This window comes from Mus musculus, chromosome 8 (assembly GCF_000001635.26).
Source record: "Mus musculus strain C57BL/6J chromosome 8, GRCm38.p6 C57BL/6J".
Taxonomy (NCBI): Eukaryota; Metazoa; Chordata; class Mammalia; order Rodentia; family Muridae; genus Mus; species Mus musculus.
In genome coordinates this window covers 25,837,270-25,860,137 of record NC_000074.6, presented here as the reverse complement: position 1 = coordinate 25,860,137, position 22,868 = coordinate 25,837,270, and the positions used below count along the sequence as shown (strand labels likewise).

Genomic DNA, 22,868 nt, shown 5'->3' with positions numbered 1-22,868 from the left:
TTCTTATATATGTTTCTTTTTATACATCAATGTGTGTCATATATATATAGTTTACTATCTGTGATTAGTGAACATATATGTTTCAGGACAGTCTCCAGTGAAAAATCTACAGCTTGAAAAAAGCTTGCCCGGCCATTGTATCTCTGAGCTTCCTAATTTAGATTAAGAGTGCTCAATTTTGGGCTGGAGCTATAGCTCGATGTGTAAAAGCACTTGCTGCTCTTGCAGAGGACCCAGGTTCAGTTCCCAGAACACATATGGTGACTCAACAACCATCTATAACTTCAGTTCCAAGGAATCTGACACCCTCTTCTGGCATCCGTGTCGCTGCATGCAATTGTGCAGACATACATGAAGACCCAACACCCATACACATGATATAAAATAAATAGAACTTATAAACACTTGAGAAATAAATCAAGAGCTCAAAAAGTAAGATGGCAGACATGCCATTAGTATAATACTGATGTTCAGTTTCTCCTAGCTTCTGGCTGTCGGTAAAGTTTCCCCGGTGGAAGACCAGAAGCCAGGAAGGATTGCAGAAAGGGTGTTTACTGATGGAGTCATTCTCAGGTGTGTCAGAATTCTGGACCTGGTTTACACGCTCAAACACAGGAGATGTGGGGTTTAGGTCTCGTTAAATATTTAATAACTTGGAGCATAGGTCTTCTACCCTCAGAGTCTGAGACGCAAGGGAGTTTGAGCAACTAAGGAGCACACAGGTCTCTTTATATTGCTGACTGGGGGTGGGGCGGGGCGGGGCGGGGCAGGGCAGGGCGGGGCGGGGCAGGGTGTAGTAGTTATCGATTTACCTAGGTACTTACCCTCAACCCAAAATAGAAGCTAAAGAAAGCGTTGAAACTCAAATCCACATGGACAATTTTGTCTTCATATGAAGAACACCTTCGAACAGGACTGGAAAGAAATGGGAACTTTTTTTTTCCCCAAGATAATAAACATTTTAAAACCTATGTCTACAGAGCAGAGATCAAGGCAGGGTAGACAATGCACCTACTCAACGTGAAAGCTCCATGCAAGACTCATGTTCACACCTTCTCCTTGGGAATGGATATATATATATATACCACTAGACCACACATGGAGCGCAGGATAGTAAATAGTAGAAGGTCCCACCACTCTGTTACAGAGTCAATTTTATTACATGGGGATCCAGAGCCTCAGAGGTCGTATATGGTCCTTTCTGGTTGAAAACCCATCTATCTAGACAAGATCTTTCAGTTCTCTCTCTACCCCTTTGAGACAAGGCTACTTGACATCAAATGAATGGATTTGAAACAAATTCAAAGATAGCTTCTAAAAGGTGTTTTAGGAATTCTTAATTTTTACCCCAGGTGGGTATACCCCACCTCAGCACTAGCAATGGAGGTGGCAAGATACAGAGTGTAATGATTTCTATATGCTTGGACCAGGGAGTGGCAGGATTAGAAGGTGTGGCCCTGTTGGAGTGGGCCTGTCAGTGTGGGCATGGGCTTTAAGACCCTCACCCTAGCTGCCTGGAAGTCAGTACTCCACTAAGAGCCTTCAGATGAAGATGTAGAACTCTCAGCTCTGCCTGCACCATGCCTGCCTGGATGCTGCCATGCTCCCACCTTTATGATAATGGATTGAACCTCTGAACCTGTAAGCCAGCCCCAATTAAATGTTGTCCTTTATAAGACTTGCCTTGGTCATGGTGTCTGTTCACAGCAGTAAAACCCTAACTAAGACACAGGGCAAAGACATGCATTTATACACAGAACTGGAGTTAGTGCTTACTGAGAGAGAGCTACTAGGACATGGCTACCATTTCATTGACTTCTGTGGGGGGAGGCGTTGAGGGGGGGCGGTGTGCGTACGTGAGAGCAAAGCTGCATTTGACATCCCTGAAGAGAAAATTCTAAAGCAATTAAGTTTCTCATAAAGCAGGCAAGAGTGGCCGGGGTTTTTACTCACTCCATTGAATTGATGAAATAGATCACAAGAGACCCGATGCTTAGTACAAAGACAAGGATCACCTACAAACGGAAAAGGACAGAGGCGAGAGATGCAAGTTTATTTTATGGTATGGAGTAAACAAGCCCACAAAATTGTGTTTTCTGCTTTAAATGAGGTAAATGCTGTTGTGTATTTTTATTATATGCAGGCAGGGAAGGGGAGAAAATGGTTTTGCCTTACCTTTCCTTTGTATGGGCAGCTCAGCATTCACACCTTCATTTATGCCTGTATTCATTCATTCATTCACTCATTCACTGAAGAAAAGTGGACTAAGGGTCCCACTAAGTCAATGTGTACCCATTGTATTTACCCAGTTTTAGCTCTCGCCCACTTCAGAATAAACTGGGTACCTTACCCTTCCTGCTCCTCCTAGAGTTTAGCAAATGTTTACCAGGTGCTTAGCGTGTGTCAAATGCAATGTAGTTTCATTTCGTGATAGAAGTGAGTGCTGATAAATAAGTCTTGGACTTGAACTGCCCAGGATAGTTCCTGAAGGACATTTCCCGACCTGGGAAAATGTTCTGTGAGGAGATAGTGAGTGCTCTTGCTATGCCAGCTTATCTGGTGTGGGAAGCAGACCCCTGCAGAACAGCACAGTCAGGAAGCTGCCTTCAAGAAGCCTCCAGCAGAGCTGGGTGAGACCTTTGTGAGTTTCTGTGATTTTTCTCAGGTAGGCTCTAGATAATTAAGCATCCCTCCCGTAATTTCTACTTTTCAAACCATCAGGTTTTTGTCTGGCTTGATGGTCCACACCTTTAATCCCAGCACTAAGAAGGCAGAGGCAGGTGGATCTCTGGGAGTTTGAGGCCAGCATGGTCTATACAGAGAGGCCAGCCAGAGGTACCTAGCAAGGCCCTATCTCAACAAACAGATTGTTAAATATGTCTAGTTCGATATAGTATTTTGGGTTTTTTTGTTGTTGTTGTTTGTTTCGTTTTGTTTTGTTTTTCGAGACAGGGTTTCTCTGTGTAGCCCTGGCTGTCCTGGAACTCATTCTGTGGACCAGGCTGACCTCGAACTCAGAAATCAGCCTGCCTCTGCCTCCCAAGTGCTAGGATTAAAGGCGTGCGCCACCACGCCCGGCTTCAATATAGTTTTAATGATAAAATTCAGAGTTTTATTTACAATATGTTTGAGCTGTTCTAACTCAGATAGAGTTTGGAAGGGTCTCTTATGTTCTTTTCTCTTAACCACTTGTGCTTGTAGGACTATGGGTGTCTGCTCGCTCACTGGTTAGGCTAGTGGTGGCCTCTCTGCAGGAGGCATGCAGGTCTTTGGGCTCGCAGACAAGCACTGGGGAACCTGGAATGTTAGCACTTATGCGATTGCTCCTTCAAGGGACGAAATGCTATAGTTGTTATCCACCCAGAAGGCTGGGAGTGGGTGAGCTTCCTAGTCTGGTGACCTTTGCTCTATCTATGCGGCCAGAGATTTTCCTGGCCCCAGATCATCCCCTAGATCCATCGGCCAATCTATAAAGACCCATCTTTACGAACTTTACGAAGAGTTCCGATGTAGACACATCGGACCCGTTAACTCACTTCGTTTCTCAAGGTGATTTCTGTTTGCTTTGTTGTGCACACGGACTTGAGCTAGTCATCACCAGAATCATTTTCACCCAATTGGGCTGTGCTTAACCATGACCAAAACAATCCCCTCGCGGCTCAGACTCCGGAAGCTTGAGCCAACTCGGGCTACTGAGTGGTGTGTGTTGAGAGGAACTGACTTCTTGCGTCCCACGGCACCTCTTTCTGCAGCTTGTTAAGGGCACAGAGACCCCCATAACAGTACTCTTAACCAGTGGTGTTATCATGACCCTCTTGTCCAGGAATTCTCCAGCATGGAAGGTTTCAGTGTTTACTCTTGTGAAGTGGGGTTCTCTGGTGGGGGTGGGGTGGGGTAAACAGTGTGTGTGTGGGTGAATATCCTATAAGGCTGATTATAGAGACTTGAAATCCAGAGACAAAATTATCTTGGGCCTCTGCACCTGTCCTCACATCCTTTTGACTCAAGCAAAACTTTTTGAATGTATTAACATAGTAGATAACTTGCTTTCGCCGACTAAAAACTGAAATGTCACCGGATATCAGCCCAATGCAAGGATAGTCCCACTTTGCTATAACCCTCTGACCTGATGTTCCCAGCTGTTTTGTTGTTGTTGTTTTGTCACTATCAAAAGTACATGTAAGGCCACCAAGATAAAGATCTCTATTTTTCACATTCCTTTAATTCCATCTCGAGGCAGAGGCAGGAGAATTTCCATGAGTTCAAGGTCAACATGGTCTTCAAAGGGAGCCCCAGACACCTGAGCCCATCTCAGTTATTCTTGTTCTGTTTTTGTTTCTTTGAGGCAGTGTGTCTCCACACAGCCCTGACTGTCCTAGAACTCACGATACAGATCAGGCTGCCCTCAAACTCACGAAGATCTGCTTAGCTTTTCCTCCCTTGTAAAGGTGTGTGCCACTCTGCATGGGTAGCTGACTCTGTCTAAAAACAAAACAAAGGGCTGGTGAGATGGCTCAGCGGTTAAGAGCACTGACTGCTCTTCTGGAGGGAGTTCAAATCCCAGCAACCACGTGGTGGCTCACAACCATGGGTAATGAGATCTGATGCCCTGGTCTGGTGTGTCTAAAGACAGCTACAGTGTACTTAGATATAATAATAAGTAAATCTTTAAAACACACACAAAACACACAACGACAACAAAAACCCCACTGCATGTGTTTCTTGTGCTTTTTCTTTTCTTTCTTCCTTTCTTTCTTTCTTTCTTTCTTTCTTTCTTTCTTTCTTTCTTTCTTTCTTTCTTTCTTTTAAATTCTCGTTTTTTTGTTTTTACTTTATTGACTGCTTCCTAAAGAGAAAGAAGGTTTGGAGTCTGAGTGAGAGGGAGTGTGCTGGCTGGGTCTGTGTGTCAACTTGACACAGCTGGAGTTATCACAGAGAAAGGAGCTTCAGGTGAGGAAATGCCTCCATGAGGTCCAGCTGTAAGGCATTTTCTCAATTAGTGATCAAGGGGGAAAGGCCCCTTGTGGGTGGTGCCATCCCTGGGCTGGTAGTCTTGGGTTCTATAAGAGAGCAGGCTGAGCAAGCCAGGGGAAGCAAGCCAGTAAAGAACATCCCTCCATGGCCTCTGCATCAGCTCCTGCTTCCTGACCTGCATGAGTTCCAGTCCTGACTTCCTTTGGTGATGAACAGCAATGTGTAAGTGTCAGCCGAGGAAACCCTTTCCTCCCCAACTGCTTCTTGGTCATGATGTTTGTGCAGGAGTAGAAGCCCTGACTAAGACAGGGAGGAAGGATTTAAGGGAGGAGAAACTGATCAGAATATATTGTATGAAAAAAAATTCTCCGTTTAAAAGAAGAACTGGAAAATGTCTTGTTTTGTATTTTTATTTTAAGTCCAGGCAACCATCTCTGTGTTGAAACACATCATTCTGAATGCACAATCCATCTCCCAGACTCTACTTACATCTGTCTCACAACCAACACTCAGAGTCGACAGCCTTGGGGATTGTTAACAAGTTCTCTTTGAATTCAGTAAATGTATCTCTAGATCTTCTTACCCCCAACACGCTATTCAGGTCATTCAGTGAACAAAGACAAAATCCGTCTTACAGAATAGAGAAACGGCTTGGTATTTAAGAGTATTTACTGTTTTTCTACAGGACCCAAATTCAATTCCCAGCACCCCTATCAGACAGCTACACGAAACTCCCATTCTAAGCGACCCAATGACCTCTTCTGCAGTCTGTGGACTCTCCACTCATCTGACACACACACAGGCCCAGAGATAATCATTTAAGAAGAGCTTGGTAGTTGGGCTGGAGAGATGGCTCAGTGGGTAAGAGCACCCGACTGCCCTTCTGAAGATCTGGAGTTCAAATCCCAGCAACCACATGGTGGTTCACAACCATCCATAACAAGATCTGACTCCCTCTTCTGGAGTGTCTGAAGACAGCTATAGTGTACTTACATATAATAAATAAATCTTGTAAAAAAAAAAAAAAAGAAGAAGAAGAAGAAGAAGAGCTTGGCAGCACACAATTTAAATCCCAGCACTTGGAAAGTAGAAAGGGGTAGACCTCAGGGAGTTCAAGTCTAGCCAGCTCTACACACAGTTTTAGGGCAGCCAGGGATACACAGCAAAGATCTTGCCTCATATATTTTTTTTAATCTATGTTTTATCTAATGGGATCAGGAGCACACAGCAGCTGTGTACTCCTGCACACAGAAATGACAGGGAAGTATGAAGGGAGTGGTCGGGGAAAAGTATGGGGTCAGCAGGAGTCGGAGGATAAAAGAGGGTAGTGGGGGTCAATGTGCTTTAATGCATTGTAAACACAGGCTTAATTATACATAAAAAAGATAGCTATGTTTCTTAAACACCCCAGGACCTGCAAATGCAAAGATCAGCTCATTTTCATTGCTTAATATGCCCTGACTGGCTTACACATATTATTATAGAATTCTCTATAATACTTCAAGAGGGCCTTATAACTCTCCTTTGCTGTCATAGTACTCAGCTGAGGACAGCTGAGAAGAGTATGGACACCAAGGGACAAGAGATGGCTGCCACTTAGATGTTATGATTGACCAAGATTGGCCTGTGGCTCTCCTCTGTGCCGACTTGGCCCACCAGCATCCATTGAAAAATCCTGGAAAATTAAAAATGATGTGCAGCCGAGCAGTGGTGGCATACACACCTTTAATCCCAGCACTTGGGAGGCAGAGGCAGGCAGATTTCTGAGTTCGAGGCCAGCCTGGTCTACAGAGTGAGTTCCGGGACAGCCAGGGCTACACAGAAAAACCCTGCATCGAAAAACCAAAAACCAAAACAAACAAACAAAAACAAAGAATATTCCATTCAAACGCTATTGAAACTGCAAGACATTCAATAAAACAAAACAACAAACAAACAAACAAACAACAAAACAAAACAAAAAACACAAAAAACAAAACAAAAAAAACCCAAACAAACCCAAACCCATAAATGTAGGTTTTGACATGTCCTTTTTAGTTGTTCAGCAAACAATTAAGGACATTGAAAATACATAATGCCCTTGCTACCTATGTCAGGCAGGAGAGCTGGCCCAGGAGCAGGAGAGTGGGAGTATTGGCCATGTCCTTCACCAGCTGCAATACTGGAAATAGCAGGGCCCTGCCCCTCACCTGGGCAGCAGGACAGAGTTGGCCTTGGCATTGGAGATGACGCTGGTGAGCCAGCCCCAAGATTGTGGGAGCTGGCGGGCTGACCTCTCAGGCCCGGATCCAGGGCTTTGAGTCAGCTCACCCCAACATCTACCTCATCAATGAACTGCTGGAGTGCATGAAGGGACCGGTCCTACAGATCCCATGACAAGGGGCAACATCTGGATCTCTGAGAGGAGGCTCAGTGAGGATCCAGTATTGATAGTGTAGCAGAAGCCAGAGGCCTTGTACCAGACTAAAAGTCTTTGTGATGAACATTTGCAACCAAGGAAGAGTAGGCACAGGACACACTGAGACACACACACTGCAGCTTCCACAACAAGATTTTTTTTCTTTGTTGTGAGGAGGATTGCAAGGATGGGATGGATATGAGGGGAGGGGGAGATGGGGGAGGGGGAGATGAATGAGATTCTTTGTGGGGTACATGATCCACAAAGAACCAATACAAAATTTAAGAAAAAAATACTTATAACCCAATAAGTATTGCATGGGTATCAAACAACACATATATTCTTTCAAAATCCAATAAATGGTCGTAAAAGTTGATTTGTGTACTAGAGGGAATGACATATTTCTCATATCTTCTACTAACAGTCATCCTTGGACTACAACCGTTCTTAGAAAACAAGAAAAATTAGCCACTTACTCTAAGCCCCTCTTCTCTATGGGAAAATTGAAGTTTACAATAGATGTTTTTCTAGTACTTATGTCCAGGCGTTCATCTATCTGCAAAGCACAAAATGTACACAACTCTGTACTAGTGAAGCATTCATCCCAGCAGAGAAGCCACAGTATGTATAAACTCTAATAATGTTGCTCACTTAGAGAAAAGCGAAGCAGAATGATGACGAGGGAGTCCTACATGCAGGGCTTGATGTAGCTAAGACCACCACGGAAGAGAAGATGCCTGCTGGTGTGGTTAATACGGAGGGGACTACGATCACGTTCCTGGCTATGGTCCATCAGCACCAGAACGGTGAAAGTGAACTCACCAACACTTGCCCCACGACGGTCTGTGCAGAAAGCAGCATTTCGATGCGCTGACGAAATACTCCATGAAAGTAAAGTTTCCTCAAAGGATTAGCCTCGATTCTACGTGATGAGAATAGTTCCTGTGAGGGGGGAAAGAGAATGGGCAGAGTGAGCTCAAGAGAAACTAGTCGGCTTCGGGTTGAGGGAGGAGCTTCGGGTTGAGGGAGGTGCTTCAGGTTGAGGGAGGAGCTTAAGGTTGTGGGAGGTGCTTATCATGCTATTAATCAGAATTCCTTCTACCTCCCTCAATCCAGGAAATGAATACCATGAAGACTGAAGCAGTCAACTAAAGAGATTTCTAAATGCTACAAACTCTACACAAACACATTGAGCACACACACATACACACACGTGCACACACATCCATGTGCACACACGTGTGCACACACAGAGAGAATGTCCATCATATCCTTTAACCCATAATCTCAGAATTCTTTCACCAATAGTTTTATGATTTAAAGTCTTGTTTTTAAAGTTTTATTTTTAATTTATATAAATAAATGTGCATTTGGCCTGAATGTATGTCTGTGTATCATGTACATGCCCGGTGCCTAGGGAAGCCAAGAGAGGGCATCCCTTGGTACTGGAAGTGCAGATGGCTGTGAATCATCATGTGGGTCCTGGCAATTGAACCCAGGACCTCTGGAAGGACAGCCAGTACTCTTAACCACTGAGCCTTACCTCCAACCCTGCTTAAATGCTTAAAGTCTTTAAAGTAGAAACAGTTACAGAGTAAACTGGCTTATCAAAAAAAGTCTATAAACTTCAATACTAGGTAGTCTCAAATACAGAAATATAAAGACCGATTTGCTAATAACATTAACCTTTTGCTCTTATTTCAGACTACATTGCTTTATGCCACTTTAACATTAAAGACACATTTAAGCAAAATCCACATATTAATTATGAAACATGAGCAAGAAGTATTCTATTACAAAACAACAAGAACAACAACAACAACAACAACAACAACAACAACAAACTATTATAATCTATTCCAGGAGGAAACAAAGTCTAAGAAGTAAAACATTGAAATGAACTATATAGGGCTTAATAACATTCTTCCATTGAGCCAATTGTGGTGGCATATACTTTTAATCCCAGCAATCAGGAGGCAAAGGCAAATGAGTTAAAAGGCCAGTCTGGTCTACATATCGAGTTCCAGGCCATCCAGGGCTACACAGAGAAACCCTGTCTCTAAACAAACAAACAAACAAACAAACAATAAAAAATAGAGCAATTCTGTGGAATTGAAGAGACATTGTTTCAGACTTTTAATATGTCATCCTCATAAAGCCTCATGTCCCCACTATCATTTGCCAGCGATCAACATCAACCTTTGCAGAACTAGTTACACGGCAGAGAATACCTACCACGTGTGTGTGGCTGATGTACGTAACTCATAAGAGCAGTGTATACATAGGACACACATGAATTGTGTGGAAAGCATATTCAAAGGTAAGGCTGAGTTGATGTGCCTTTGTGGCTCCCTTATAGTAGTTAACAAAACCCTCTCCTTCTGAAGCAAAATCTTTTGTAGCCCAGGCTGATTGCAAACTCACATTGGCGATAATCTCTCTTTTGTAGCTCTGGCTGTCCTGGAACACGCTACATAGACTATTATGGTCTTCTCTAAGAACACACATACACACACATACACACACATATGTAAATTACATATGTAATTTATTTATAGTAGATTATTTATACACTACGTATACATTCTCTCTCTCTCTCTCTCTCTCTCTCTCTCTCTCTCTCTCTCTCTGGATAGAGTGTCTCCTCAATCCATGTAGTCTAGGATGGCCTGAAACTCACATCAATCCTCCTGCCTCAAGTGCTGGAATCCCATAAAGTACCACACTTGACCTTAACTGTCTTTTTAAGATTTGAAACAGGTTTGTAGTCAATGTACATGGAAGGTTTTGTTTTGTTTTGTTTTGTTTTGTTTTGTCCTTTTTTCAGAACAGAGACTCTGGTACATCCATCCTCATACATGGTCAACAAGCTTTGCCAATCTTCACACATGGGTGTCCCAGACAAGGAAACTGACCAAGAGTCCTCTTGGCCCCTTGACGTATTTCCAACTTCTTGAGCTTTTCAAGGCTATTCTGAAAAGGAATAAGATGATGAGTCCCCCGAAGAAAGTCGCCAAGGAGGAAAGAATGAACGCTGCCTGGATTTCGATTGTACATGACGTTTCCGTCAACTCCTTCTGATTTAAACTGTCTAGCAATGTTTGAGACATCTTGAGAAAGACACTGTTGGGCTAATCTATGATGTCATGGTCACCCGGCAACAGTCCCAGGAGGCACACTTCCTTGTGTTACATCACCTCAAGATCTGATGGGAAAGCCAATGAGAGGCTCAGGGATCAAGAGTCCCTTAACCACTCAGGGGAAACTTATTGACTGCAGTCAACTGACAGAGAATGCGAGAGACCACCAGAGGTGGTCAGTAGATGAATGTTCTGAACGCCCTCATTGCTTCATGTGAGACCTTGAGGAGTTCTACTCTCTGGGACATTGACTAGCCGCTGGCTGCCTTTTGGCTTGTTTAGCCAAGCAATTTCAAGCTTTCTTTTTGGTGACACACATGCAGCAATCTCAGAGATAATAGTATATTCTCTTGAGAATTTCAGGAAAAAAATTCCTTAATGATTTGGATTTTTGTTTATTCTTTTGAAAAATTGTGGGTAAACAGTAAATTCGTCTAAATATCTAAGGTACTACATGAAGCCTGGTTAGTAATATTGAAATATATTTGTAAAATTGTACTGAAACAATGAAGGAGTATAACCTGTGTGTCTGGACACACATATTTTGCACTTCCACACACCTATACACATGGTGACTATGAAATGGTAGGTGTGATTGGATGATAATTGACAACTTAAATATGAATAGTTAAGAGCACTGAAAATATATACATTTCAAAGAATCACTTATGTTTTTAAGCTATATATATATTTTGGGAGATATATTTTTGTTTATCTTTTAAGCAAGAATGGCTCATGGTAGAGTATGGGTGTTATATAAGCACTTCTACTGTAATGTAATGTGATTGGTCACTTGATACCATCAAACTGGCCCCTCATCTATTCCTTATCTCTGCCCTGTCAGTAAAACCTCGGGTTCAACAAACACGGATCAGAAAGCGACAACTCCGCTCTAAGTCTCTCTTTCAAAGCTGTAAGAAATGTCAGACCTTATCATTTGTTTGAGGTAGAATTTTTGTCTCGGGTGGCGAGCCTGTCTCACCTTTGTCCTAGAGGATCAGACATGAGGAACACACGTGCTCCCCAGGAGCCCAGCCTGACCACTTTGTGTAACACACTATTTCCTGGAGACGGAGAAGTCATTTCCTGGACTGCTATCGCGGTTCTCTGTCTGTCGCCCAAGCTTTTCTGTCACTTCTACTACAACCCTCCAGTTGGCTCTGGGCAGCATTGTCTAAGTGGGAGGAGCTCTGACCACCTGTCACCAAGCAAGGTCTAAGGAGTCTCCTTCACTTTATAGTCAGTATATGTCAAACGCAATGATCTCTCTCTCTCTCTCTCTCTCTCTCTCTCTCTCTCTCTCTCTCTCTCTCTTTTCCGGAGACAGGGTTTCTCTGTATAGCCCTGGCTGTCCTGGAACTCACTTTGTAGACCAGGCTAGCCTCGAACTCAGAAATCCACCTGCCTCTGCCTCCCAAGTGCTGGGATTAAAGGCGTGCACCACCACCTCCCGGAAGCATTCCATGTTTTAAAGAGCATATTTAAAACTAAATATAAGAAAAGATGTTATGCTAAGTGTGGTGGCACTGTGTGGTCCAGAATTCTAGATACTGAGGTTAGAAGATCATAAATTTGAAGCCAGTCTGAGATACATAGTGAGACCCTGTTTCTAAAAAGGAAGCAGGGGGCAGAGATGAGAAGAGAGGAGAGGAGGGGAGGGGAAGGGAGAGGGGAGGCAGGTGAGGGGAGAAGGGAGAGGGGAGGAGAGGAGAGGGGAGGAGAGGAGAGGAGAGGTTGCGAAAGAGGGTTCTTTTTTTATTTTTTCTTTTGTACACCGTGTATTCAGATTCTAATTACTGCGACAGTTGCAGGTCAACTGACTCAGGTCTCAATGATATGCAAAAGTTGTTTTCTGTCACTTCTGATTGGTTAATACATAGCTGGTCAGCCAATGGCTGGCAGGAGAGGGAGAGGCGGGACTTCCGATTCCAGTGAGGCAGGTTCGGGTGGAAAGAAGGAAGAAGGGAGGTCAACTGGAGTAAGTCACCAAGGAGTCGCCATTGAGACACGGATGAAGGAGGAGGCCAGGACGAGACCAAGATGATAGGTAACGCCACAGTGGTTGGGAAGTGACTGGGACGTGACTGGGAAGTAGGCCAAGCCAGCATAGTCAGGTTAGAATAGATCAGAATCTGCCCGCCTATAGTGCAAGAACCTTATTGAAAAATGTAAAGGTCTCTATCATTTGGGAACAAGAGCCGGCGTAGAAAAGCCCTGTACTTTTACAAAAGAGAAAAGAGAGTAGAGAAAATTAAAAGAGAGCTGGTAAGAGGGCCTGATGCCAAGGTCAAACACTTGAATTCAACCCCTAGACCCATACAGTGGGAAGATATCAAGGGCTGCGAATTGTCTTCTGACCGCCATGCTTGCGGGGGGTGGGGTGGGGGTGGCCCAAGCCCCCAGCGCGCGCACACGCATTTGTACATGCATGCAAATGCATAAGAAATAAATGCGATAATTTTAAGAAAGGAATTAAGAAGAAGGCCCATGAAATGAAATGACTCAGCAGGTCAAGGTCCTGCCAGCAAACCCGAGGATCTGGGTTTAGTATTCAAGAGCCAGTTCCTAAACATTGTTCTCGGACCTCCGCATTTGCAACATGGCTCTCTCTCACTCTCTCACTCTCTCTCACTCTCTCTTTCTCTCTCACATTCACACACACAATTAATTCATTTAAAATGTAATTTATTTTAAAAAAGAAAATGTTAGAGTCTGAGATTGATAATAATACACCATGAAAACCAAGATCCAGCCAACAAAAGTTTCTTTTTTGAAAAAGGTAAGAGCTGATATATCAGGGAGATGGCTGGGTTCAGGATCGAAACCATGTCAGTGGGGGACAAGACAAAGCAACTATTTTAATTCTTTACTCTCCCCTTACAGTCCAGCCGCTAGCCCCCTCCAGTCCCCGTCCCCTCCCCCAGAGGATGTCCCCAACCCACCAGACCTTCCCACTCCCTGGGGCCTTAAGTCTCTCGAGGGTTAGGAGTCTTCTCTCACTGAGGCCAGACCAGTCAGTCCTCAGCTGTATATGTGTCAGGAGCCTCATCAGCTGGTGTATGCTGCCTGGTTGGTGGCTCGGTGTCCCTTTCTGGGGTCCAGGATAGTTGAGACTGCTGGTCTTCCTATAGGGTTGTCGTCGTCCTCAGCTTCTTCCACCTTTCCCCTAATTCAACCCCAGGGCTCCCCAGCTGAAGACAGAACAACTTTTTAAAGAAAAACAAAAAACAAAAAAACCCCACAGACTAGGATGGGTAGGGGCAACCAATGCGATATTGTATGTTTCCAACTCTCTTTCACACCTGGCATCTTAAATCAGTTGCTACCTGTCAAATAACCTCATGGCTTCCCTGATAACTTGGCCTGGATCAAGACCAGTCAGTCAGAGCCTCTTTAACAGTTACTGGGTTTCAGTCCTGCCTGGGTGCTAAGCAAGAAAGCACAGGATGAGATATTGTGGTCTAAGTTCATACGGGGCACCTGGAGACAAAAGCCGTTTCTGCGAATTTAGCTGATTCTTAAGAATTCAGTCTATGTACAAGATGGAGACGATATAAGATGGGGTCTCTGAGGCTAAAGGGGCCACTAATAGAAAAGATGCCAGTAAGTATTGCAGCCCCTTTCAAAATGGAGAAAGAAAAGAGGGGAGGAGAAGTAATGAAGAGTCGTTTACAGAGCTGGAGGAATGACTCAGGACCTACGTTTGGTTCCCAGCACCCACATCGGGTGGCCCACTCGACCACCTACAACTCCAGCTTCAAGGCATTCAGTTTCTCTGGCCTTCGAAGTCTGTGTTTATCCCTCACACTCACTCATGCACGCGCACACACGCACACATTTGATTATGGGATCAAGCATGTGTCCACATGTGAACATACACATATGTAGGGAGGCTTGTAGCTATTTGGAAAATAAGGTCAGACATCATTCATTCGGACTGTGTCTGCTTACATTGTTGTAATTATAGTAATTGCATTATTTTTCCACTTCCTTGACATTCACCATTTAATATTTTCAACTGTATGTCGTCTGGGCATCATTTTCCATTTTCTTTCAGATAACTAAGCAATTTTTCTCCTTGATATTCTGCTCACCAGTTCATACTGTCACATGGGGCTGGTGAGGAGGCTTAGAGAGTCTGGGGTACTTGCCACCAAGCGGACCCACAGGAGAACTGACTTTGCAAAGGTATCCTCTGACGCTGGAAGTGGGGCACACTTTTCATCCCAGCCCTTGGGAGGCAGGTGCAGGCATATCTCTCTGCATTCCAAGCCAACTTGGTCTACAGAATGGGTTCGAGGCCAACCAGAGCTACACAATAAGACCCTGTCTAGATAAAGAAGGGAGGGAGGAGCTATTGCCAGTATTACTGGCTACTCTCCAGAACTTGATGGCAGGACACTTTTGCTGCAGATACCATCTGCTTACATCAGAGACCATGGGGCTATGAAGCTGGTGCTGACTTAGAAATTTTGTTTCTACTTGCTGGCTTGCCTGCTGCTGCAATGTATAATGTAAGCTCTCAAAGAGAAAAGTCACCCTCAGTCGTACGTAGCAGTGAACCCTGAGCTACAGGAATGACTAGCCTGGCGAGACATGCCCAGTAGTGCTGTAGTGGCATGAACATCCTGGGGAAACCAGTCACTTTTCCTATTCTACAAGATGAAACCCAGACCTGGTACTGTTGTCAAGCCAAGAACCTGTGACTAGACATGTCATCTGCCATTGGAGAGAACTTCCTACTTTTAGTCTGCTAAATGGACATAGTATTAAACCAGCTCCTAGTGACTTTTCATTGCAGAGGCCTGAGTTCAAAGCCAACATATTCTACGTAGGAAGCTCTACAGTGAGACCCTGTCTCAAAACAAAATTTGCCCCTTGCTCAATATAAAGTTGAGCAGCTGCTCAGTCCTGGGCAAATCTGCGTGCCACCTTTGTGTGTTCCTGCCACATGACCTCCACCTCCTCAGGTCTGAGCCCCTCCTCCTGACCACCCTACGGAAGCCAAATCCCACAAGCTGGTCCCATGGTCTTTTACGGCATTCTAACCCTTCTCTGTTGGTTTTTCACTTGTTCGCTTGGTGGAAGATCGATAGTTCTTTTTTTTTTTTTTGGTTTTTTTCGAGACAGGGTTTCTCTGTGTAGCCCTGGCTGTCCTGGAACTCACCCTGTAGACCAGGTTGGTCTCAAACTCAGAAATCTGCCTGCTTCTGCCTACCAAGTGCTGGGATTAAAAAGGTGTGCGCCACCACGCCTGGCTAAGCTTTCCTTTTTAAATGTAGAGGAAAAAAAATGATGAAAGTACCTTGCATGGCTGGATACTGCTGGATGGAGTCACAGGTTATTGAACAAAAATCCCAAAGCCAGGCTAGAGGTATCTCCTTATTCGTCATTGGTCAGAGAGGCTTTGCCGATCTTGGTCGCCAACCAGAAATAGATGATAAGACCAGATTGCTGAAGACATTATACACTTTGATTATGGCACATTGAGAAATCTGACTGGAGCTGACCTGAAAACGTTGATCTGTGTTAGTTAGAGGTCATAGGGCCAGAAGCTTCTGTGTGGATTACTGGAGGAAAAGCGATGTGAGGAGTCTTGTTCAAGTGTGAACCCCCGTGAGCTACCATACCAACCTGTGGGATAAGATGTGGCTACTCCGGGGTTAACCAAGTACTTTCTGCTTAGCTCAGAGGCCTGCTCCACAAGAAGGAATTCATGCCTGGAGCTGTAAACATAGCCAAACACTCATGGCTCCAAGGTGAGAGGCCCTAGTGTGTTTGGGGGCGCCTGAGAGCCCTGGGAATAGCCAAGCAGTGTCCTTGAGTGAGGGTCAACTTTACCACACCCCTCCCAAACGCCCTCTCTACTGACTAAACCTTCCTGAAGGCCTTGGGAAATGACAGAGACACCACCCTGGGGTTTTGTCCTTGCCAAAATGCTTACTCGGGACCTTGCTGTATTTCCTGAGCAACCCTCCATTGCTTGACATATGGGAGGGGTGGTGGTTTCTACCAAGGGTCTCTCAGGTCCTTGGTTCTTTTGGACAGATGTTTGGCTGAGTCTGCTAACATTCAAAGCTATGTTCTTGAAGAAACCTCAATGCTTTGATCTGAGTCCTCCAACCTTCAGGGTTGGGACATACCACTCTTACTTTGCTAAATGCACGTGTTATGGAACTGCCTTCTAAGCATTTAGATTGGTGCTGCTCTTAGCCTTCTGCCACAGAAGCTTGCCTTTTGCCATGATGAATGCAGAAAGTCACAGGCCAGTGCTAAGACTGACTGACTGTTGAGTGCTTAGCCTTAGTGTCTACCCACGTCCCAGCACCTACTCAGCACCGCTGTCTTCTTTCTGCTCATGGGATGACCACTGCACTCATAGAAGTACAGTGGCCATGATTACTTGCACAAGATGGGGCCCTGTCAACATTTTATCATGGATGGGGAGAGGCCTCAGGAGTATTGCTAAGCAGTGGTTGCTGTGATAGGGGAAGTAATTTTTTCAGTGGTGTAGCCACTGGTAAGGTGTCCATGCTCTGAACTCAGTCCTCTTTGTTGATCAGGGTTCCTCTGTCTGGGCTCTGTTGGCATTTTGAGTAGAGTAACACTGTTGGGGACAGTTTTGTGCATTGCAGAATAATTAGTAGCCTTCATGATCGTTACCAGCCTGATGCCAGGAACACTCTATGGTTCCTCCCCCCCCTCTCTCTCCCTCCCTTTCCTCCTTTTTTTCTCTCTCCCTTTCCTCTCTCCTTTTCTCTCTCTCACTCTCACTCACTCATTCTCTCTGAGATTTATCATGAAGGCATGCTGGATTTTGGCAAAGATTTTTCTGCGATCACTTGAGATGGCCATGTGGTTTCAGTCTTTAAATCCACTTATTTATTGACTTAATATATTGAACCATCCTGGCATCTCTTGAATAAAGTCAACTTGCTCATGGTAGATATTCTTTTTTTAAGATTTATTTATTTTATTTATATGAACACACTGTAGCTGTCATCAGACACAGCAGAAGAGGGCATCCGATCCCATTACAGATGGTTATGAGCCACCATGTGATTGCTGGGAAGTGAACTCAGGGCCTCTGGAAGAGCAGTCAGTGCTCTTAACCACTGAGCCATCTCCCCAGCCCCTAGATGATCTTGCTTTATAAATAGCTGTATTCAGTTTTCAAATATGTTATTCAGGGGTTTCCAACTAGTCAAAACGCAGAGATTGGTTAACTGTGGGGTACCCAGTCCCAGTGGGTATATCTCCAACATCATACCTAAGGCTCAGAAAACATTGAGGGAGAGGGGAACAGAGAGACTGTAAAAGCCAGGGGACTGGGACCTGTGCCATGAAGTGATGGCTATCAGGAACGACCCATGACGTCACAACAATATGGCTGCCCAAATGAGATCTAACTATGGCAATCCTAATAGACATATTAACATGGAAGGGGGAAATCTCTAAAAAGTCATGCATTTGAGAGGGTAAGGTGGGGCATGGGGGGGGGAGGATCGGTCCCCATTCACACAACAGTTGTTATGATGTCTAGGGAGGCTTGGGAGGTGAACGTTTGCTGGTGGAGGTAAGTCACTGGGGGCAAGCTTACACGAAAAAAGTGAAGCCGCTTCCTTGAAGTTCTCCCTGTCTGCTTGGTGATTCTGATAGAGAATTCGAGCTCTCAGCCTTGTCTGATAGTCACCATTTCAGATCCTTGCTGCCTTATCTCCCCACCATCATGGATTCTTATCTCTTTGAACCCCCCTCAACCAAGATCCCCCCTCCCCTTGCTTAAGATATTTTTGGTCATGGCGGCACTTTCTCCTAACAACTGCAAAGTATCAATGATCTCTAATCCCTAAGTGTGTTTGTTTTAAAACAGCAAATTTATGGTCCGTGAGATGGCCCAGTGGGCAAAGGCGGCACTTGCTTGCCAAGCCTGAGCTAGATTCCTAGAACTCACATAGTGGAGGGAAAGAAAGCTCTTCTCACCATATTGTCCTCTCACCTGTCCAGTGCACTATGCCACATACATGCGCACACATCCGTAAAGCGCACACACACGCGGAGGATGGGGGTGAGGCGGCAGTTTCTATTTTGCTAGGGTTTAGAGCCCACCCATATGCTTGCACTCAGTCCAGGGGTTTAGCTACCAGCAGACATCCCTTTCTTACTCGTTTCTGCCCTTCTCGCTAAGGCCCAAACCTTGCTGAATTCTGTCCTCTGCTAGCACTCTCGCCTGGAGCTCTACTTCCCTCCGTGAACTAGCAATTCGTGTTCCTCGAGCGCACAGCACTTCTAGCCTCCTCTGGCCAGATGTTTCTTTTCCTAACGTCTTTTCCACCCACAACTACCTCGGGCTCTCTGGAATCAGACCTCTAGTCTCTCCAAAAGCCGCCTGGAAACGGGGCTTCTGGCGGCCAGCTACGCAGTTACAGACGCTCCCGGCAGGTGTGAGCCAGAGTGCTCCTTTGTTGTTGTTTGGAAGTTTCCTACGTTTTAGGGTTTTAGTATGATCGCCTGCTCCGCACAGTGTAAAGGGGAGTCTCTCACATCCTCATATGTGCCGTGATTTCCACTCTTAGCCACGACTATGAGCAGGCGTTTTGAATAATTCAAGTCCCAAGAGGAAAGCAAAGGACAGACCTCCTAAGTGGCTCCCTTCAAACCTGGGCAATCCGAGTTGCGCCCTGCCTTTTTCTTTCTTCCTTTCTTTTTTTTTTTTTTTCTGGCCTTAAAGCGGCGGACTCAAAGTGCGTCCTTCCCAAGTAAGTGGCGGGCCCCCCAACAAAAGGTCTTTCCCACTTTAAGAGCGCCGTGCGTGGCGGCAACTCGCCGCATAGATATATTCTCGCGAGAGCTTGGGAAGGAGCAGCGATGGCGGCGGCTGGAGCGGGTCCTGGTCCGGGAGTCAGCGCCGGCCCTGGTCCCGGAGCCGCTGCAAGTGCCACAACGGCGGAGGACCGAGAGACAGAGCCGGTGGCCGCGGGGGCTGGCGAGGGGCCGTCAGCCGCCCCGGGAGCGGAGCCCAGCTCCGGAGAGGCCGAAAGTGGGTAAGGCAATCCACTCGCAGCCCCGGGGACGCGCGAGGGCCCGCCCCTCGTGGAAGCCCGCGGCTCGCGCCGCCCGGTGTCGCCCTCCGGATCCAGGTCCCGCAGCCAACGGCTCGGCCCGCCCGCCCACCCGGTACCCTCCGCAACCCCGCTGGCTGCTTGCTTGTGGACTCCAAGCCGCTCCTCGGCTCCTCGGCTCCCATCAGCACCAGTGTGAGCCAAGAGCGTTTCCCCCTCTAGCGCCCCGGAAGACCTCGCTGATCCCTCTTGCAATGCTTGGTCCTGAAAGCACTGAGGACGGCAGCCTCCCGTCGTTAGCCCAGTGCACTAGGAATCCCTGGGCCGCGAACACATTTGTCTTGCTTGACAACCTCCCTCCTAATACTCAGGATTGTTCTCTCGTGGGCATCCCGTTCAGGACATGAAAAAGATATACCCTCCGTATTTGGACCATTGTGTTTTTCTGTTTAGGAAAGGCCATTTTGATGTTTGTCTTTTCATTATAGGGATGCAAACTTGGTTGATGTAAGTGGTCTGGAGACAGAATCTTCTAATGGAAAAGATACTTTGGTAAGTATTTCCTCTGAGGCCTTTGGAAGGCGAACTAGATTTGGTTTTAAAATGTTTAATCTATTTTTTTTTTTTTAAAAAGTAGTCAGGCCATTTGATTCTCTTATTGCCCTGTGGCTCCAGGAAGGTACCGGAGACACTTCAGAAGTGATGGATACCCAGGCGGGCTCTGTGGATGAGGAGAATGGGCGGCAGTTGGGAGAAGTGGAGTTGCAGTGTGGGATATGTACAAAATGGTTCACCGCTGACACCTTTGGAATAGACACGTCGTGAGTACATTTCATGGCCTTCTAGACAGCATGATCCTGGAGAGATGGCTTAGCATTTTAGATCACTAGTTACCCTTTCAGGGGTTTGGGCTTGATTCCCAGTATTCACATGGCAGCTCAAGGAACCCCAGTTCTGGGGTGGAAGGGGAAATTATGTAATCATATTTCTTTTTTTTTAATTAATTTATTTATTTTATGTATATGAGTACACTGTAGCTATACAAATGGTTGTGAGCCATCATGTGGTTTCTGGAAATTGAACTCAGGACCTCTGCCCGCTCTAGCCCTGCTTGCTCCAACTCTGCTCACAACAGCCCAAAGATTTATTATATGTGTACACTGTAGCTGTCTTCAGACACACCAGAAGAGGGTGTCAGATTTTTGTTAGGAGTGGTTGTGAGCCACCATGTGGTTGGGATTTGAACTCAGGACCTTTGGAAGAGCAGTCAGTGCTCTTAACTGCTGAGCCATCTCACCAGCCCTGTAATCATATTTCAATCTCAAGACAATTGAGAAGTATTTTTAAATATACCGAAAAAAAGTCAGTAGGTAGTATTTTGTGCTCACTCTAACCCTATCCAGTGACCAGATGCTGACTGAGGAGTTGCTTGCATTCCTTTGGCATGTTCTGAAGTATTGAGGTGAGAGTGCTATTAGGTATGAGTGTGGGCATCGTCCTTGCTTTTGACCTTACAGGCTGATTGGGAAGGAGTCTGTGCAATTAGAAGAGATTATGTAATTAAGTTTGCGATAATGTATTCTGTGTGTTCTGGGCTTGGTATTTACAGTGGGCAAGACCTGTTGTCAGTAACATTTGAAGGTGTGGTGTTGAGTCGTGGTGTACTTGCCTGCTGCGTGCAAAGCCCTGGGTGGTCACTGCAGAGAAGTGCTTTTAATTCCTCAAAAATATTGAGGTGATCGGTGCTTTTCATGTCTAAAGCATACTTTGTTTCCTTTCTCATTGCTTATAATGTACCCCAATTGGTATCTTATGTTTTCTCTCAGGAAAAAAACAAAACAAACAAACAAAACTTACATCTAAACATGTACCTGTTCTTGAGAATTAAAATCATATCATAATTCAGAGCAAAAGGTCTCTTTTGGTGGAGGCGTAGGTGGTCAGTAGGTATTAACGAGCATTTTGATGGATAACTATTAAGTCAATGGCTCTCTAACTATATATAGCCCTGGATGGCCTGAGGTGCCCTTTTTTGACCAAGTTGGCCTTAAAATTGCAGGAATCCTCTGGCCTTTGAGCCAGTCTTTGTTCATTTTGAGGCCAGGCTGGGCTGCATAGTTGAACATCAGGCCAGCCAGAGCTGTGCCTTAAGTCTTTGTCTGGAAGGGGACAAATTATATTGAGTGGAGCTGGTTGTGCACACCTGTAATTCAGGTACTTAGGAGGCCGGAGCAGGAGGATCACAAGTTCCAGGTTATATGAACCATAGCTAATGCAAGACCAGGGGCCTATCTCAGAAAAAGCCAATGTCTTAGTCAGGGTTTCTATTCCTGCACAAACATCATGACCAAGAAGCAAGTTGGGGAGGAAAGGGTTTATTCGGCTTACACTTCCATGCTGCTGTTCATCACCAAAGGAAGTCAGGACTGGAACTCAAGCAGGTCAGGGAGCAGGAGCTGATGCAGAGACCATGGAGGGATGTTCTTTACTGGCTTGCCTCACCTGGCTTGCTCAGCCTGCTTTCTTATAGAACCCAGACTACCAGCCCTGAGATGGTCCCACCCACAAGGGGCCTTTCCCCCTTGATCACTAATTGAGAAAATGCCTTACAATTGCATCTCATGGAGGCATTTCCTCAACTGAAGCTCCTTTCTCTCTGATAACTCCAGCTGTGTCAAGTTGACACAACACTAGCCAGTACAATTGACCCCTTGTCAACTTGACACACAAAAACATCACTAGTAAGCCTCAACCCTTACAATCTTATTCATCCCCATTCTAAATAACTTTAAAAGTCCCACAGTCTTTACATATTCTTAAAATTTCAATCTCTTTAAAATATCCATTTCTTTTAAAATCCAAAGTCTTTTTACAATTAAAAGTCTCTCAACTGTGGGCTCCACTAAAACAGTTTCTTCCTTCAAGAGGGAAAATATCAGGGCACAGTCACAATCAAAAGCAAAAGTCAATCTCCAACCGTCCAATGTCTGGGATCCAACTCACGATCTTCTGGGCTCCTCCAAGGGCTTGGGTCACTTCTCCAGCCAGGCCCTTTGTAGCACACGCATCATCCTCTAGGTTCCAGATGCCTGTACTCCACTGCTGCTGCTGCTCTTGGTGGTCATCTCATGGTACTGGCATCTCCAAAACACTGCATGACCCCTTCAGTCCTGGGCCATCAATTGCAACTGAGGCTGCACTTTCACCAATGGCCTTCCATGGCCTCTCACAGTGCCAAGCCTCAGCTTCTCTGCTCAACTCCTTCATGCCTTCAAAACCAGTACCACCTGGGTG

At 45.4% G+C, this 22,868-nt stretch overlaps 2 protein-coding genes across 13 annotated transcripts in view; one reads left to right on the top strand and one right to left on the bottom strand.

Annotated features, from left to right (window-relative positions):
* The window catches only part of Kcnu1 (potassium channel, subfamily U, member 1), an 89,317-nt gene extending 77,806 nt beyond the window's left edge, over window positions 1–11,511 (bottom strand). For 5 of the 7 annotated variants that reach the window (XR_003947237.1, XR_003947236.1, XM_006509024.2 and 2 more), the window contains exons 1-4: window positions 10,288–10,514; window positions 8,195–8,314; window positions 1,954–2,015; window positions 825–915 (exon numbers count right to left, since the gene is read on the bottom strand). Coding sequence is in view for 5 of the 7 variants with exons in the window: in XM_006509024.2 (XP_006509087.1) it covers window positions 825–915; window positions 1,954–2,015; window positions 8,195–8,314; window positions 10,288–10,482 (468 nt within the window). In the remaining 2 variants the exon portion in view is untranslated. Of the gene's footprint in view, window positions 1–824; window positions 916–1,953; window positions 2,016–8,194; window positions 8,315–10,287; window positions 10,516–11,494 lie in introns of those variants that run through there. The other 2 variants (XM_017312583.1, NM_008432.3) reach the window with 2 other exon arrangements.
* Window positions 11,512–12,443: 932 nt separating this feature from the next.
* Ash2l (ASH2 like histone lysine methyltransferase complex subunit) overlaps window positions 12,444–22,868 on the top strand; it is a 31,695-nt gene continuing 21,270 nt past the window's right edge. For 2 of the 6 annotated variants that reach the window (NM_011791.3, NM_001359012.1), the window contains exons 1-3: window positions 19,351–19,556; window positions 20,063–20,126; window positions 20,250–20,395. In NM_011791.3, the coding sequence (NP_035921.2) occupies window positions 19,381–19,556; window positions 20,063–20,126; window positions 20,250–20,395 (386 nt within the window). In that variant the 5' untranslated portion in view covers window positions 19,351–19,380. Of the gene's footprint in view, window positions 12,560–19,338; window positions 19,557–19,680; window positions 19,770–20,062; window positions 20,127–20,249; window positions 20,396–22,868 lie in introns of those variants that run through there. The other 4 variants (NM_001080793.2, XM_011242136.1, XR_001778438.1 and 1 more) reach the window with 4 other exon arrangements.